General features: G+C 41.2%; 2 protein-coding genes across 6 annotated transcripts; one reads left to right on the top strand and one right to left on the bottom strand.

The window, feature by feature from the left end:
- Positions 1-841: 841 nt before the first annotated feature.
- On the top strand, positions 842-13,193 carry dnmt1 (DNA (cytosine-5-)-methyltransferase 1). Of its 4 annotated transcripts, none has more exons than XM_068578471.1 (35): positions 842-1,026; positions 1,472-1,508; positions 2,125-2,232; positions 2,325-2,568; positions 2,673-2,745; positions 2,862-2,952; positions 3,073-3,104; positions 3,183-3,237; positions 3,758-3,841; positions 4,242-4,351; positions 4,487-4,605; positions 4,718-4,810; positions 4,889-5,040; positions 5,155-5,342; positions 5,568-5,582; positions 6,417-6,597; positions 6,993-7,090; positions 7,334-7,478; positions 7,601-7,716; positions 7,802-8,003; positions 8,082-8,215; positions 8,315-8,494; positions 8,587-8,811; positions 8,892-9,084; positions 9,284-9,368; positions 9,459-9,599; positions 9,722-10,004; positions 10,099-10,240; positions 10,617-10,783; positions 10,917-11,094; positions 11,328-11,523; positions 11,612-11,775; positions 12,254-12,370; positions 12,758-12,851; positions 12,935-13,193. In XM_068578471.1, exons 1-35 carry the CDS (start codon positions 980-982, stop codon positions 12,970-12,972), a joined length of 4,527 nt encoding a protein of 1,508 aa, XP_068434572.1. In that variant the 5' UTR covers positions 842-979; the 3' UTR covers positions 12,973-13,193. The 4 variants fall into 4 exon arrangements, with proteins under 4 accessions (XP_068434572.1, XP_068434571.1, XP_068434574.1 ...); XM_068578470.1 differs by having other exon boundaries at positions 3,064-3,104; XM_068578473.1 differs by lacking the exon at positions 5,568-5,582 and having other exon boundaries at positions 843-1,026.
- A 1,069-nt stretch (positions 13,194-14,262) lies between these two features.
- eif3g (eukaryotic translation initiation factor 3, subunit G) lies at positions 14,263-17,251 on the bottom strand. Of its 2 annotated transcripts, none has more exons than XM_068578706.1 (10): positions 17,119-17,251; positions 16,982-17,028; positions 16,230-16,318; positions 15,832-15,891; positions 15,635-15,739; positions 15,322-15,517; positions 15,087-15,203; positions 14,843-14,979; positions 14,445-14,551; positions 14,263-14,367 (listed from the first exon to the last, which is right to left on the bottom strand). In XM_068578706.1, the coding sequence occupies exons 1-10, from the start codon at positions 17,139-17,141 to the stop codon at positions 14,352-14,354; spliced, it is 897 nt and encodes a 298-aa protein (XP_068434807.1). In that variant the 5' UTR covers positions 17,142-17,251; the 3' UTR covers positions 14,263-14,351. The 2 variants fall into 2 exon arrangements, with proteins under 2 accessions (XP_068434807.1, XP_068434808.1); XM_068578707.1 differs by having other exon boundaries at positions 15,087-15,200.
- Positions 17,252-17,706: the final 455 nt, after the last annotated feature.

Genomic DNA, 17,706 nt, shown 5'->3' with positions numbered 1-17,706 from the left:
ACACACATTACCTGGAAACTGAAATTGATTATTGCTCGATTAATAGTATATAGGTCTAGAGATTGAATGTATATGACTGAAACTGGCGGTGATTGATGTCAGGTTAGATTTGCATGTATACAATATGACGGGGAAGATTCTCAATCATGATTTGACAGTCTGAAAATATATATATATATATTTGCAGATTATCAATGATATACTGCCACCTTGTGGTTAAATGGGCGTATGGTCATATTTGAATTACATGTTTCTCCAAAAAGGTATATAACTATAGGTCCACCAAATAAAAACATAGAAATCACCAAAATGTACATCTGTATGTACTTGGAAAAGAGAGAGACAAATAGAGTCCCATTCTAGATCGGAACCATAAACATAACGTTAAATTACAGCAGCAAAGTGAGTCATTTGGAGCTGTTACCCTGCACTAACACAACCACTATATTGTTCACTGCAAGCACAATGGCATCTATTACATGGGCTCATTCAAAAGTACAGATAAGCTACATATGCATACTCAAATGCAGACATTTATTGACATTATAGCTCATTAATAAACCGCATTCAGATTGCTTCCGCCTGGTCAGTCGTCTAAAGCATCTAGAAAACAGTAGGGGTCAGTTGAGTTAGTTGTCAATTTAAAGAAAATTATATTTTTTACAAATACAATCATATGGCAATCATACTTGTGTTTGATAAGATACTTGTAATACGAAAATGAACTTCACATTCGGACGATGTAATCAGGAGGGAAATATTATGCAGCAAATTGAAAGTCGTTTACCCCTACACCACTGAAGTGGTACAGTCCACAACACCCGGGTTTCCGCGCGAAAAGACGGCCCGCGCGCCCGAATTGCTTATAGTATCGTTGCAAGAGACGACGGGCAAACACTCTGGAAACCAACGGCCAGTTTTAGCTGATTTTAACGCAATTTTATCGTTTTAATCTCACTCGTTGAGCTCACTGTTCGCTATGCCGTCCAAGACTTCCCCGTCTCTGCCAGAGGATGTCAGGAAAAGGTACGTTAACGTCTCTAACCTGAATGCTAATAATGCCCTGTTGTCGTGTTCTTTGACGTCTTGATCACAAAGACACAACAACGTAAATTAAACCCCGTGTCACAAGCTACTCTGGTCCTATCCTGGCTGTCATGAGCATCGCTGTCCTCCTTTTTTACCCGTTTACCTTTTATTAGCAGCCACAGCTAGCGTTAGCTTGTTGTCACTTGACAGTCGGGTTTGATGCTGCATTAGGGTACCGCTCGAGCCCCGTTATCGTTAGCCGCTTAGCATTTTAGCCTGTCAATGGATGAAGCAGCGTGGGAGATTTGGCGCCACTCAGGAAGTTTTGTTACCTTTTTGTTTTGTTCTGCTGCCTCGCTGTCAACACTAGATTTATCGCTACACGCTTGTCGGTAAACGTGCGCGTTGAAATTTAACGTGACGCTTGTTTTGACGTTCACAGGCTGCAAGTGCTGGATGAGGATGGCTCTTCAGACGAGGTGGGTTTTGTGTCCGTTTGTTCCTCTTGAACGTAATAAAGGGTTCACGTTATTCTGCTGCTCACTAACTGTTCTTAATATTGACAGTTCAGTTGGGGTTTCTAAAGCCGATTGTACGTGATTGTAGGTCCAGTGTCTCGTCAACAAGCACTGCCTCTGATTTTATTTTCACAAAAATGCAATCTTGGCTTGTTCAATTATAAATAATGTATTAATTGAATTGATTGTCTGGATGTGCTTATAATAAATGAACTGTTCCTAAGATGCATATTAATGGGCTGCACCATGGATGCCCTGCATGTCATTACAATATTATAGATTTAGTATCTCAAGCTCAGCACTCTAGTGTCCATTCAGTTCAGCTGTTGGTGGTGTCATCCTGAAGTTGAGTATTTTTGTAAAGCATATGCTGTCAGATATCAAAGCTTTTGAAATGTAAATCAAAATATGCAGTGCTATGGTTATGTTAGGCGATGCATTTTATAACTATAGTATTGGTCAACACTCAAATCAAGACATGTGTATATCTGGTAGTATTTTAACTTCACTGCCTTTTGAAACTGTCTTAAAATGGATAGTTTTTTTTACTATCTTTTTCCCTAAAATCTCTTTCCAGGATCATGTGAAAGAGAAGCTGAAGTTGGTGCAGAGCTATCTGCATGTAGATGCTCTGGACCAGCTGACCAGCCTGGAGGGAAAAATGAAAAGTTCAGAGATCTCAATGGTTGGTGACTCAAAGAGATTTGAATCATAACTAATCCTGAAATGTCACCTCTGGTTGGTTCTGCTGTGACTCATGTCATGTGCTTTCTTCAGGAGGTCTACATCTCTAAAGTAAAGACCTTGCTGGGGAAAGAGCTTTGTCTCGAAAATGGCACTCATGAGGACGGCATGGAGCAGAATGGAAAGACAAATGTTCTCACAAATGGTTCTCACAAAGATAATAAAGTAAGTGAAGATGCAACCATGGACGTACAGGAGGAAGAGGAGACTGTCAAGTCGCCAACGACTTCGAAAGGGAAAGGTGGACGCAAGAGCAAAACAAATTCTGACACTAAAAGTAAGTTTGAGTTTGTCATGAAACTGCATTTCCAGATGAAAATGATGCTCAAATGAAGGGATTTTAAACGGGTTTAGGATTAACGTAATCTTTCTTCATTGCAGAGTCTCCAGCCAGTACTAGGGTTACAAGAAATGCTGGAAAACAGCCATCCATCATGTCCATGTTCTCTAAAGTGTGCGTAAATTATTTTTTATCTTGTAATTCATACTTCTATACTCCAAAAAAAAATAATGCACAAGTTTTACATGTAGAAGTTTTTATTGTTTTCTGAAAGAAAATCTGTCTTGCAGTCAAAAGCGAAAATCTGAAGACTTGAATGGAGATGCTGCTAATGGTGAAAATGAAGTGAAGGAAGAAGAAGAGGAAGCTGATGAGGAGGAGGTGCAGCATTTTTATGTACCAGTGATATTTAAACATTAAGAACTATGCTTTGTAAATATCTGGAATATAACACTGCCAACACTTATATATTGTTTTATTAATCTGTTGTAGTTTCAGCAGGAGAAGCGTCTTAAAGTGGAATCGGATGAAAAGTAAGTCATTTGCTCCCTCAACATTAGTAATGGTGCTGGAGCTCACCAGTGAACCTACTAATCCTTTTCTTTATGCAGGGCTGTGCCAGAAAAATCAGAGAGTGAGATCACTAAACTGGTTTCTGCTGCGAAGGTAATGACTTGTGTTATTGATCTCAGTGTCAAAGCTGTAAATGAGTCTCCGAGGCCTTAAAGCCTCTAAACACCTACAAAGGTGTTTTCACTTAATCTGGCTTATCTGTGTAGGTTGAAGGTGGGCCGGATCTTTGATGGAAAACTGTCTAACCAACCATATTATTGAAAAACACCTGTGTGGGTGTTCAGAGGCTTTGACATTTCTTAAATTACATTTAATGAATACTCGTCGTTACATTGTCGTAAATTTGACACAAATAGATTCATTGAAATTAAAACTTCAATGAATCGGTGTATCAGTTTACTCTGATGCACAAGAACTTGTCTACCACTAAACTAACTATCTTATACTTGTTATAAAATGTTTGTCTTACAATCCTGTTCAATTAATACTTGCTTATTTACCCTTAGACCGTAATCAACAATACAATTAATGACAGCATAACCTTTTGTTTTGTTAGACCTTTTATGAGTCTTACTGATGCAACCTGTGTAATCTTTTTTTATTTTTTTTCCAGACGCCACCCCCAAAATGCACAGACTGCAGACAATACTTAGATGACTCTGATCTCAAGTTCTTTCAAGGAGATCCTGATAATGCGGTAATCATTTCATTATTAAAGTCATCGCTCACTTGTCTGTCTTTGTAAAACCTCAATATATTTTAAATGTACTGCATTTTCCATGCAGTACATTACACGACAAAATGAAAATGGCCTATTTTCCTCTTGCATGTAGTCCTATTTATCAGTTGATTAGTTTGGGATATCAGCCTTAGAGATGTCTACTCTGCATTATATCTATGGCAGAAAGTTGAGTTTTTAATTAATTTTTTTGTCTTTTGAGCACAACTCAAGTGCTATATAATTCAATTGTATTCAAGAGTTGGCAGACATTTTGAAAACTAGGCAACTCTCACCAAAACAATCTATATTGATGCACAAATGAATAATGTAAATTGAGCAGAAGACTTTGAAAATAAAACATCTCTGCTCTCTTCAGCTTGATGAACCAGAGATGTTAACAGACGAGCGTCTCTCCCTGTTTGACTCCAATGAGGATGGATTTGAGAGCTACGACGATCTGCCACAGCACAAGATTACAAACTTCAGGTAAGTTATTATTCTCAGACATTAGCATTTTAAGTGACACTCGGCTTGTTGATCTAGTCCTACTGATTTCCTCCGACTACAAGCGTGTTCTGTTAAAACGCCTCACTCGGTTGTGTTACCTCTTGTGTCTTGCAGTGTGTATGACAAGCGTGGCCATCTTTGTCCATTTGACGCTGGACTGATTGAGAAGAACGTGGAGCTCTACTTCAGCTGTGTTGTCAAACCCATCTATGATGACAACCCATGCTTGGATGGTAAGAACTTCCAAATTTCAAGAATGGAAATGTTTTCTCAAAAAAAAAATTTTAGATTTATTTTTTTACAATTGAAGCCGACACTAAGATGTAGGCTTTTGTTTTTTCCCAGGTGGTGTTCCTGCCAAGAAGCTTGGACCTATCAATGCTTGGTGGATCACTGGTTTTGATGGTGGAGAAAAGGCTTTAATTGGTTTCACTACAGGTAACAAAGTTTCCTGCTCTAGATTGTCATGGTTTTCTCTGTACAATGTTCTAACGGTTATCTATCTTCATTATCCAGCTTTTGCTGATTACATCCTGATGCACTCCAGTGAGGAGTATGCTCCCATTTTTGCTGTGATGCAAGAGAAGATTTACATGAGCAAGATCGTGGTGGAATTCCTCCAGAAGAATCCCGACGCTTCTTATGAGGACCTTCTCAACAAGATTGAGGTGAAGATTTGTGGTTAACTGACGTTCTGCCAAGTTTATGTACCCGGTTAATCGTGTGGCTGTCGCAGTGCTGTATAAACCTGTTTAATCGGCTTCTGTTTCTCCGGCCCTCAGACAACCGTCCCTCCTGCAGGGCTGAACTTCAACTGCTTCACGGAGGACACGCTGCTGCGCCACGCTCAGTTTGTGGTGGAGCAGGTGGAGAGCTATGATGAGGCCGGCGACTCTGATGAGCAGCCCATCATTGTTACTCCCTGCATGAGAGACCTCATCAAGCTGGCTGGAGTCACCCTCGGAAAGAGGTACGGCTGAAAGATGATTCTAGTTTGTTTCACTTTTGGTCAAAGTGAAAACAACATTTAACTTTGACGCTGAAAATGCAGTTTCATGGAAGTTTTTCTGGCAGAAGCGCCGTTTGAACACAAATGCTTCAGGAATTTATCCACTTTTTTTGTTGCTTATAGTTCTGCATTTCTGCTCCTTGTTCTCCCTAATGTCTAACATTCCTTTGACATTTCCTAACGCAGCATGCTGCTGTACTGGTAGGTCGGCCTTCTGAATGCATCCTCAGCTTGTATGTTGGTGTGAAAGAAGCTAAATGGACCAAAAGAGCGTTACACCAGAGTTCACGCTAGAATTGATCTGTTGGTTTTACCTTGTGGTTTATTTAAACTTATCTGGCATATTTTTATTTTGGCCATTACCGAAGTACCAGTAAATCACAACTGATTGTTAAAGTTTAATATATATACATACATATACACACATACATATACACCGTGTCTGGAAGACTTAACTTGCTAATATTTTAGTTTTAAGGTTATTTTGTTTTCTATGAAACTGTAACTAATAAAAAAAAACTGACTTGCCCAAATTCTGTTTTGCTCAAATACGCAAAAATTGCAGTCAAGCCAACTCTGTCTGTACATGTGACATGTACATATGAAATGCCCATTTACTTTGAGTTTCAGTCTTTCATTTTATTAATATAAAACAAAGTTAACTTGTGCTTGGGCTTTCAGTAAACTATAGTTCACCTCAGTCATTTAGTGAGAAAAGTTCCATCTTTACCGTTTGAGGATTTATCAAGTGTTAGTTTGCCAGATGAGATAAAACGCTCTGAACCATCAGTCGGGAACACATCGGCATTAGTCGTTAATCAAAACTTAATTGACCAGTTGAGTCTAACGGGAACTCTGCATCGAACATCTTTACTGTGCCCGTTTTTGTTTGCTTGTTTCTTGCGTTGCATGGCCTGATGCTGTGGTGATTAGACAACATGGGGCTTCATGATGCCATCCCTCCACATATCATCAGGTGTTTGTCGAGCCAAATGGACCAGTTTCCTCTGAACACAAGTTTTCTTCCGTTGACAGGAGAGCTGCCAGAAGACAGTCCATTCGTCACCCGACAAAGATCGAGAAGGACAAGGGGCCGACTAAAGCGACTACAACCACGCTGGTGTACCAGATCTTTGACACCTTCTTCTCTGATCAGATAGAGCAGAATGATAAAGACAGTGCTGGGGCTAAAAGACAGCGCTGTGGCGTCTGTGAGGTGAGTGGTTATGAAAGTGACGCCTTGTTGTTAAAACCCCAAGTGCAGTTTCTGATATGCATTTAATTAGTCTAGAAATGGTCCAATACCAGTGTTCTTTTCCAATGTCTAAACTTGCGTATCTGCCGATACAATGGGTTTAAAAACGTTAAACAGGTCATGCTTCCTCTAATATTGATATTATATTGCTGTGAAAACTTCAAACCACTATTTATTGTGAATCAGCTGTTGAATGACACAAGAGTCGGATCAGCTCTTAGACTCTTGTACTCGCTGATACCAGATCAAGCTTTTCAGACTATCAGATTCTTTTACAATATTGATATCAGAACAGTTGTGTCCTTTTTATGATGCAGAACAGTTAAAATGCAAACCTTTTTTTGTTTTGCCTTCAGGTTTGTCAAGCTGCTGATTGTGGAAAGTGTTCTGCTTGCAAGGACATGATCAAATTTGGGGGAGGTGGCAAAAGCAAGCAGGCTTGTAAGCAGAGAAGGTAAGCGTGTCTTCTGATCAGTTTCTCCTAGAAATGACATAAAGCTGCAGCCTTCTCTATGTCTACAAACTTTCCTTAACTACTTTATTTCTGTTGTTGCTTGATGTAGTTAACAGCTTAATTTGTATTATGTTTATGTAAGAGAGAAAATGTGAAGGAAGGATGCTTTCCTGTACTTTGACTAAGACCTGTTCACCTTTAGTCCTTAATTACTGTTTTGCCGACATGCATTTATTTGTTTAGATGCCCAAACCTCGCAGTAAAGGAGGCTGAAGATGACGAGATCGTTGTAGAAGATGTTCCGGTGGAGAAGGCGAAGAAAGTTTCTCATGCTAAGAGGAAGAAGCAGAACCAGTGCAAACTGTCTTGGATCGGAGAGCCTGTTCAGGTGTTTGTTGCCCCCCGTCGCGCTCAGACAAACACACACACACACACACTTGGTTGTTAGAGGGTTTTTTTTCAGTCATGTTTGAGGATCCAGCAGTGTATAAATGCATTTGTCTCCTTCAGACTGAAGATAAGAAGCAGTACTACAAGAAGGTCTGTGTGAATGACGAGGTGTTGGAGTTGGGTGACTGTGTCTCCGTTTCATCAGAGGATCCAACATTGCCTTTGTACTTGGCAAGGTAGGACTCTTTTCTTTTTTTTTTAACACCAAGAAATCAAATTGTCCCTGTCTTGTATAAATCTAAACGACATGGTTATTCTCAGAATCTCATCTCTGTGGGAGGACAACAATGGGAAGATGTTTCATGCCCACTGGTTCCATCGTGGGACTCAAACGGTGCTTGGAGACTCTTCTGACCCGCTGGAGCTCGTCATGGTGGACGAGTGTGAAGACATGCTGCTCAATTATGTCCAGGGCAAAGTGAACGTCATGTACAAGGCCCCGGCTGACGACTGGTTCATGGCGGTAAGTTAACTTGACCGCGGGCTTATTTGCAAGTTGAGAAACTGTTTTCTTGATCTCATGGTTACGTTTGTATTTCAGGGTGGTTTGGATTCAGAGATCAAGGTGATAGAGGATGACGGGAAGAGTTTCTTCTATCAGTTCTGGTACGACACGGACTACGCCCGCTTTGAGACGCCTCCCAAGACCACTTCATCAGAAGACTGCAAGTTCACGTAAGCACCCTCCAGACATGCATCTGCACAGGACGTGTGAGTGTAGCTTGGGTTTTCTCCCTTTACCTTATTGTGGTTTATATTCCCTTTTGCTCTCAGATTCTGTTGCAGCTGCGTTAGGACAAAAGAGAAAGAGGAACGGGAAAGGCCTCGTGCATTTGAACCCATAACGGACAAAGACCAAGACACCAAGGATCTGTATGCTATGGCCTGCTTCATGGGGCAGCAGTTTAAAGTGGGAGACAGTGTCTATCTGCCTCCTGACGCTTTTAATTTCACGTGAGTGAAGTGATTTAAAATGTTTAACTCCTAACGTATACAATAAGGAAAATGTAAACGAGACTCACGGTCTGCTTTTTTCTGGCCATCAGTGTGAAGCCGGCGAGTCCAGTGAAGCGCTCGCATAGAAAAGAGGATGTGGATGAGGACTTGTATCCAGAATATTACAGGAAGTCCTCAGACTACATCAAGGGGTCAAACCAGGACGCTCCAGAGCCCTTCCGCATCGGGCGCATCAAGGAGATCTTCTGTCAAAAGCGCAGCAACGGGAAAGCCGACGGCTCAGAGGTTAAACTGCGACTCTATAAGTTCTACAGGTAAACTACATCACAACTGGGAGTTTGGTCTGTAACTAATTATTGTTCAGAATTAACCTGCTTTTTGTCTCCTCTCCCAGGCCCGAGAACACTCACAAAGGCGTCAAAGCCAGTTACCACACGGACATCAATCAGCTGTACTGGAGCGATGAAGAGGTGACCGTCAGCATGATCGAGTTGCTCGGCCGCTGCCAAGTAGAATATGCAGAAGACCTGAATGAATCAGTCCTGGACTATTCCAGTGGTGGACCTGACCGCTTCTATTTCCTGGAGGTACAGTTTTTGACCGACAATGTCTGAAGAGAAAACAAAATATGCATGCAAGTCTTTGCTGAATGTCGAATATATAAAAACGGTATAAGAAATTATACGCGCTAAATTGGAAAGATTGTTGAAAATACGGAACGCTAATGCTCATCTTTGTACATCTATTTCAATGCGGTGTGTTCTTGTACATATTCCTCTATCGCAGGCCTATAATGCAAAATCAAAGAGCTTTGAAGATCCTCCAAATCATGCTCGCTCTGTTGTTCGCAAAGGAAAGGGCAAAGGAAAAGGTGAAAACACACACAGACACACATTTTCTTAATTTGAAATTGGTTTCACGCTCACTGAAATCCTAATCCAATGATCTTCTTCTCTACCAGGTAAAGGCAAAGGAAAGGCTGCTGCTGCACAGGAACCACAGGACTCTCAGAATGAACCACAGACCCTCAAAGTGCCCAAATATCGCACCCTGGATGTGTTTTCTGGCTGCGGTGGACTCTCTGAAGGCTTCCACCAGGCTGGTAAATGCTTGTTCAGTGCCACTCGTGAAAAATGTTGCACCTGCATCGATTTTTGGAAACTCCGTTTTTTTTTTAAATTTTTCAATACGATGCTCAAAATCATGACTGCTTGTTGGCTTTAGGTGTGACTGAGACTCTGTGGGCCATCGAGATGTGGGAGCCTGCAGCACAGGCCTTCAGGCTCAACAACCCCGGCACCACAGTGTTCACGGAGGACTGCAACGTCCTGCTCAAGCTGGTCATGTCCGGAGAGAAGACCAACTCTCTCGGCCAGAAGCTGCCTCAGAAGGGTGACGTGGAGATGCTGTGTGGAGGACCTCCCTGCCAAGGGTTCAGCGGGATGAACCGCTTCAACTCTCGCACCTACTCCAAATTCAAGAACTCCCTCGTGGTCTCTTATCTCAGGTCGGTGTCTGTTTATTGTGAACGTGTGGTCTCTACTGCACAGAACCTGCATCCTCACGAGTGCACATTTTTTACATGTTTTTCTTTCTTGCAGTTATTGTGACTACTACAGACCCAAGTTCTTCCTGCTGGAGAACGTGAGGAACTTTGTCTCATTTAAAAGCTCGATGGTCCTGAAGCTGACGCTACGCTGTCTCGTACGAATGGGCTACCAGTGTACGTTTGGCGTCCTTCAGGTGGGTCAGACTCTGGGTTTTTATCGTGACCTAAAACAAAAATAAGCAGTTGAATATATCAAGTAAATAAAAACATCCTTTAAGAAAAACATATTTGAAAACTGGCAATTTTATTTATCCATGTCTTTATGTATTTGGCTATGAAACTATCACAAAAACAAGACTGCAGGGATTCCCATTAAATCTCATGACATTGAGCTGACATTCCACGAGAGGGTGCAATGCTGCAATTTTCACATGAAGTCGAGTCCTGTCGACTTAAATAACAAGATGTTGTATTTTTGATCTTATAAAACAATAATAGTCAGATATAATATTTATCTGACTGGCGTCTGCTTCACCCGTCCACTAACATGCTCGATGCCGCCCTCTTCAGGCCGGTCAGTACGGCGTTGCCCAGACGCGCCGCAGGGCCATCATCCTGGCTGCTGCTCCGGGAGAGAAGCTGCCTCGTTATCCTGAGCCGCTGCACGTGTTCGCTCCCAGAGCTTGTTCTCTGAACGTGGTGGTGGACGACAAAAAATATGTCAGCAATGTCACACGGTAATGTGAACGTCCTGTTCTATATCTTAATGGCTTACAAACGTAGATCAGAGGCTTGTGCAGCTCCTCGATAGGATCATACCAAAGTATTTGACGTGACCGTACACTAAATTGAATTGTTTGTCATCAACAGAGGTAACGGAGGAATCTACAGAACCATCACTGTCAGAGACACCATGTCTGACCTGCCGGAGATCCGTAATGGAGCCTCTGGGATGGAGATCTCCTACAACGGAGAACCTCAGTCTTGGTTCCAGAGGCAGATCCGAGGAACCCAGTACCAGCCAATCCTCAGGGATCACATCTGCAAGGTGAGCCGTCTCGCACGTGGAGATATGGTGGGGTTTATTTTGGGCCAGCCCAGAAGTGGACATCGTTTTAGTTCCTTCAACAAAATATTTTATTTTTCTTATTATTATTATTATTGCAGAAAATAAACTGTGTGGCAAATAAGTTTATGGTATTAACATGAGATAAATGTGTTCTGGTAATGTTGGATTGTGATCACTTTAAGTTTCTAACCCGAGACCTTGCGTGTTCTTAGGACATGAGCGCTCTGGTTGAAGGTCGCATGCGTCACATCCCCTTGGCTCCAGGCTCCGACTGGAGGGATCTGCCCAACCTGGAGGTTCGGCTGAAAGACGGCACCATGACCAAGAAGGTGCGCTTCTCGCACGCCGATAAGAAGAATGGCCGCAGCAGCACCGGTGCTCTCCGAGGGATTTGCGCTTGTTCAGCAGGTACGTAGGTCTAGTTTTCTACTTGGAACAATGCCAGAGCTCACTTTTTAAGTCTGCGGCATCTCTGACTATGTTGCTGCCATTTTAGGGGGGCCGTGCGACCCTGCAGACCGACAGTTCAATACCCTGATCCCCTGGTGTCTGCCGCACACTGGGAACCGCCACAACCACTGGGCCGGACTCTACGGCAGGCTGGAGTGGGACGGCTTCTTCAGCACAACCGTTACCAACCCTGAGCCCATGGGCAAGCAGGTACAGAAAAACTCATTTCAGCAGAAAATATTGCAGAATTCGCAGATATGTTCTTGGATGACTCGGACGTGGGAATTTTCCTGGTTAAACATTTCTAATGTCTCATATCCAGATGCACTTTATAACATTTTCCTGATACCTTTTTGTGAGAAGGTTTCAGAAATTAATTATTGTATAATTAAATGCAGGAAAATGTGCGTTAGTTGACTGTTAAACATTTATTTAATGTGCGTCGGACAACTACTTTTCATGAAGTTGAGGAGGATGGATTTGCCCTCAGCTCTGATCTGACCAGCTGAGTACTATAATACTTTGAAATGTTGGTTCAGAGTTGTCTGACGGCAGCATTGCTCATCCTTTTTTTTTTTTTTTAAGGAAAACGTGCTAATATGACTGAATTAATTTATGCAAGTAACCGATTTTTTTTTTTTTTTTTGCGTGGCCTTTTTGAGTCTACATCTGAGTGTTTCTATTTCAGGGTCGTGTTCTGCATCCTGAGCAGCACAGAGTGGTCAGCGTGAGGGAGTGTGCACGCTCTCAGGGATTCCCCGACACGTACCGCTTCTTTGGAAACATCCTGGACAAACACAGACAGGTAAGATCCCAACTTCACTTCAAACTTCTCGGAAAAGAAATTGGTCGGAAAGCTTTTCTTTTCCCTGTTGGTCCGAAATACCACCGTGCAATATTATTGCTGTGTTTTGAGAGGATCTCTGTTTAAAGGATAACTAAATGTTAGACTCTTCACTTGGCTATTCCATTATAAAAAAGTTGAATACCATTCGAACATTTAATAGATATTCATATTTTGTATAATTTCTTTCATATATTGTAATATTTTTTACTCTTGCAGTAATATTTTTTACTCTTGCAGTACTTTGCCTGTTTCTCTTTGTAGTTTTCAGCAAACATTCAGACATAGTTCTGATCCTGAGCTTTTGAAACTGTCAGATTGTGTAATTGGTTCTTCCCGTTTCTGCAGGTTGGAAACGCGGTGCCCCCCCCACTCTCCAGAGCCATCGGCCTGGAGCTGAAGAAGTGCATCATGGAGAGAATTAAGGAGGAACAAGCATCAGGTGACTCATCTGACTCGGCACTAACGTTTCCGATTGACTTTTAACATGAATATGCAGATTTTCTAAAACATTTCTTTTTACAGAGGCAGTCAAACAAGAGAAGATGGAGCTCTCCGACTAGTTCCCGGTTCCCTTCCAGCAAGAATCGGTTCCGCAATTGTTGATGCCAACGTTTCTTTTAACAAGCTGGTTTTTAATGGGGTCAGAGAGACCACCATGGACTGAATTCTGTGCCGTGCCATTCAATGTTTTTTGTTTTAACTGCTTTTACTCATCATGTGGAATAAATTGTATGTAGTTTTTATATGTGTAATATTTCAAATAAAGCTCTTATGAAATTCATTTGGACTTTGTATTAACATTTACTCGACACGGTTAAGGAAGTGATGTTAATAAAGCCGGTATTAAAGGTGAAATATTTATTTTCAGATATGTTCACATCTAGATTCTAATCCAGATTACCTAAAGCCACTTGGGTAAAATTGCTGTGTGTGTGTATACACGTGCACACACACATTAAAGATTCTAAAAGGACAGTTGGTAGAAAAGTGCTGACGTTTATATTTTTAAATTGGATTGCAAGATGTTGAAATTGTTTCACTCTTGAACCTCTGTCTGACCGGCTAAACCATGTTACCACAGCCATCTTAAAGTGTTGGTTTCATGCTGCATTGTCCATATGACGGCCTGGCCCACCCTCATTGCCTACTGCAGGGACAGCAGAGCACTTTCTCCAGCGACTCATCCAGGTCCACTGTCACAAGGGCCGATACAGGAAACCATACCTGCCCACTGCTATTAGACTTGGATAAATCACCTTGGGCCAGATCCCGTCAATTGAATCAACAGCACCTTGCTCTGCTTGTTAGCCACAGTACATATATACACTGCATATACTTTGCATACTTAGACTAATTTAATTTCCTATAAATACACTGCTAATTTGTATAGAGTATTTTCATTTTGATAATTGTTCTATGTAACCTAGCTTGCTACTGAAACAGCTTTCTCCACTCCTTTCCCCCTGGAAGATGTGATTAGCAGCCAAATGAATCTCAAATGGACCTTTTTAAATGACTGGCAATGTTACAGTCTCTACTTCAGTATTCTTGTATCTGTTAGTCAAATATGTTAATCCAGTTTCTAAATTCCTATCCATAAAAATGTACCAATACATTTATTATCTGGTTAACTTCATTCATAATCACTCTGTCTATGAAAACAAGTAGAGATAATAATATGTATCAGTATAAAGCACTCTGAAGGGAATTTTCACTCTGATTTTACCAGGTTTCTAGATTCTAGCAAATGAGTGAAGCTTCAATACAGTTCTAAGAAGTGACGGTTAAATCAGAATAAAAGATAGTTTCATTTTAAAGCTACAAAAATCAGAATGAAAAGGATAAGGAGATTGAGACCATGTCATTTTTATTTATGTCACAGCCACATTTTACCACAATAAAATCTGGCATCATCATCGATTGGATTCTGATGGATTCTTCAGTTGTTTGATGGCCTGAAGAGAAAGAAAATATTATATGATTGGCAGCAAGAACAAGAAGAGACTTCAACAAATAATTGACAATAACTTACTTGGCCCATTCAACATTGAGAATAAGATGATCATATCCGAATCCTGAAACTCCTGCGATGGCTCTGGATGCATCCTCCCGACGGTGGAAACTGATAAAGGCGAAACCCTGCAGGACACAAAGTAGTTTAACAACTGTTCCAGGCTACGTTTCTGCTCTATCAATTGTTGGCAGGGCTGGCTCGTATTTAACACAAATCTACATGATACTTTTGTTTAATAAATACCAATACACCAGTCAACATACCATCTTCACCGTGTTGCACTTGTGTACGAATTACCAACAATTTGTACAGTCTATAAACTTCTGAAAGAGCGCCTGCTTTAATACTTTCACTTCCCCCTCCATTGAGTTGTATTTATGCCTTAAAAACAATACATTATTCAGATGAACACTGACCTTTGATTGTCCAGTATTCTTGTCCTTGGCCAGATAGATCCTGGATATGGAGCCAAATGGTCTGAAGAGCTCCTGCAAGTCGGTCTCGCGGGTGTCCTCCGACAGATTGGTCACACGAATGGTGGCGTTGTCATCCGCTGTCAAATAGGCACACATGTTGGGTTATTCTGAGCAGTGCTCTTGCTACTGGATAATTAATCAATTGACGAATGAGTGTTTAGGATGAAGAGGAGGATCAACTTACAGCCACCTCTGCGGTTGGGCTGCATGGACTCCCCTCGCCGCGTGCTTCCATCCCTCAGGCTCGGGGGAACATACTTCCCAGTCTTGCTCGCTGCAGGCTGTGCGGGCTCAGGCTCTGCTGGAGAAAGAAGCAGAACAGGGTACATTTGTCAAAACTTAAGCCCATCGAGCCTAACCAATCTAAATCTATACTCTGTAGTAGGCGCAGCTACGGGAGCATTTTTCTCTGATGATACCTGAGCCAGCGGGCTTGACAGTGTCTCCGGTCGTAAGACCAAGCTGTTCAGCCAGCTCCTTCTGCATCGGGCCCAGGGTGTCCTTGTACGGACAACGGGTGGTCCAGTGGTCGCCTTTGCAAATACGGCAAGACACAATCTTCTGTCCTTTCAGTTTGTTCATGGGATCTTCATCCTGGTCTGTGGCGTTCAAGTCCTGCAAGAGGTTGGATGAGGTTCTTAGTCATAAGCTAAACACAGTCCAGACTGTACAGACTGTTTCTGCATGTATTATGCAGAAATAACCATTTAAACGGCCGAAATGGATCCTCACCTCCTTGCTGGAGATGAAAGTCATGAAGACGTCGTCACTGACTGTGGTGGTGGCAACATTAGGACCAGCTGCATCAAACTCAGAGTTGCCAAATTTCTTCCAGTTCTGAAATGAGAAAAATATAATCCATGATGCCCAACTTTACCCTAAGTCTTCATTTTAAAGAGAATAAAACTGAATTCAGTATCAAAGCAAACCTTTCTCCTGGCAACAGCTTTTGAGGCTTTCCTTGTCTCAATCTTGAAAGTCCGTATGATCTAGAGGACAAACAGGCAAAAAATATGCATTTCATTTTCATTTCATAAACGAAATATTTGAAATTTACAGAGAATTACAGAGAACCTATTATGTGCAGACCAACGTATGACAACCTCTATTGTTTTTTGTGTTACAAGCCAAATGTAAAAAGGGTTAGTGTTTGTTCCATCAAATAAGGAAAAAACTATACGTTGAGTGAGATTTACTTCCCCAGTTTGACAGAACAAAGAAGCACCTCCTCACCAAACTTTGTCCACTAAAACAAGATCTCTTCTAAACCTGTTCAAAGCTGCACACATGCAAAACATTTAACACATCTTAGTCAAACTTGGCTTACCTTGGTCTTCTTCCCATCCTCATCTATTTTATATTCCGTGATAGTTTTTATATTTCCTTTGATAATTTCCTTGATGGGTGGTAGTGTGCCTGACAAAATAAATAAGTCAACTTAAGATTCATAGAAATTAAAAACTAACAGTTTTACTTGCTCTCTTGTTAAAGGCTTTAGGTTGTGTTTGTCACATAGAAAATAAACAGACGTCGCCACTGTCCCATCAGGTGTTATTTCTTGAGCATACCTCATGATATTAATTAACCCAGGACATACATATACACACATATATAGCTATATACGTGTCTGTGTGTATACATAATCTATATGTTTATATTGCCAGTAACACGTAGCTACACACACACATTTCTAAAACACATACATATATATATATATATATATATATATATATATATATATATATATATATATATATATATATATATATTTCTAAAGCCAGTAACATAGATAGCTTGCTAACATTTAGCAACATAACGTTCCCGATGAATGACGCCGCCTACGCCACATATATCGGTTAGCTAGCTACACGTTTCTTCCATAAATTTGGCAGTTACGTAATTCTATCAAACGTATTAACCAAACAATTTAAACATTACACAACCAACACATCGTTGGCACACATGTATGTTATCTCGAGTAATACGCCCGACCACCACGTGCAGGAGAAAGCCGCCTCTCCGGCCTCCTCGAGCGGACACCAGAGATGTAGCTTTCGCTAGCGGACTTTACTACTTTACCTTCATCTACTTCCTCTTCGACTTGGTCGGCCCAACTAGGCTTGGAGCTGGAGGGGAAATATTAAATGTATATATTAGAGCGATAAGAAATCCACAATATATGAAGAATGTTATAAAATGTATTTAAAACCACTCACTCGTCGTATTCCATCGACGGCATTTTTTCAGCTAGCTTAGCTTCCGGGCCGTAAAGAGCGAAACACCGAGCCGAGTGGCGACGCCAACACGCACTTCCGGGATTTCAACTTCGCAATAAAAGCACCACGTTCTAGCTTCACAATAAGAGCCTCGTTTCTTAACCGTTGGTTTCAAACTAACTTCTACTAACCGTTGGTTTTCAAACTAACTTCTACTGTTGGTTAACACATATTTAGTCTTGTATGACTCTCGCTTTATATTATATTATGATATAAGATATACAAGTGTTGAAATTGTCAATGCTTGATATAGAATGACAGAAGGGGGAAGTGGCAGAGGTGGTGGTCATGTCCGTACATAAGACCACAAACAGTTTTTGTGTGTTTAAAATTTTTAAAAAAAGAAGTAAAATGTGTGCGGGTTTCAGGCAAGGAATAATGTTCAAGAGAGATAAAGAAAAGCTATTTCTGCAGCTATGACAGCCCCCCTGTTTGGTTCACACCTGGACCGCATGCACAACAGCTAGGAGTTGCAGAAGTCATTTCATGGCAGATTTTTTTTAGAGATTTTGGTTTCTTTTCTTTGTT

This window comes from Clinocottus analis, unplaced genomic scaffold (assembly GCF_023055335.1).
Source record: "Clinocottus analis isolate CAN_PGR_092001 unplaced genomic scaffold, fCliAna1.0.p SCAF_16, whole genome shotgun sequence".
NCBI lineage: Eukaryota > Metazoa > Chordata > Actinopteri > Perciformes > Cottidae > Clinocottus > Clinocottus analis.
This window is presented reverse-complemented; position numbering and strand designations above follow the sequence as displayed.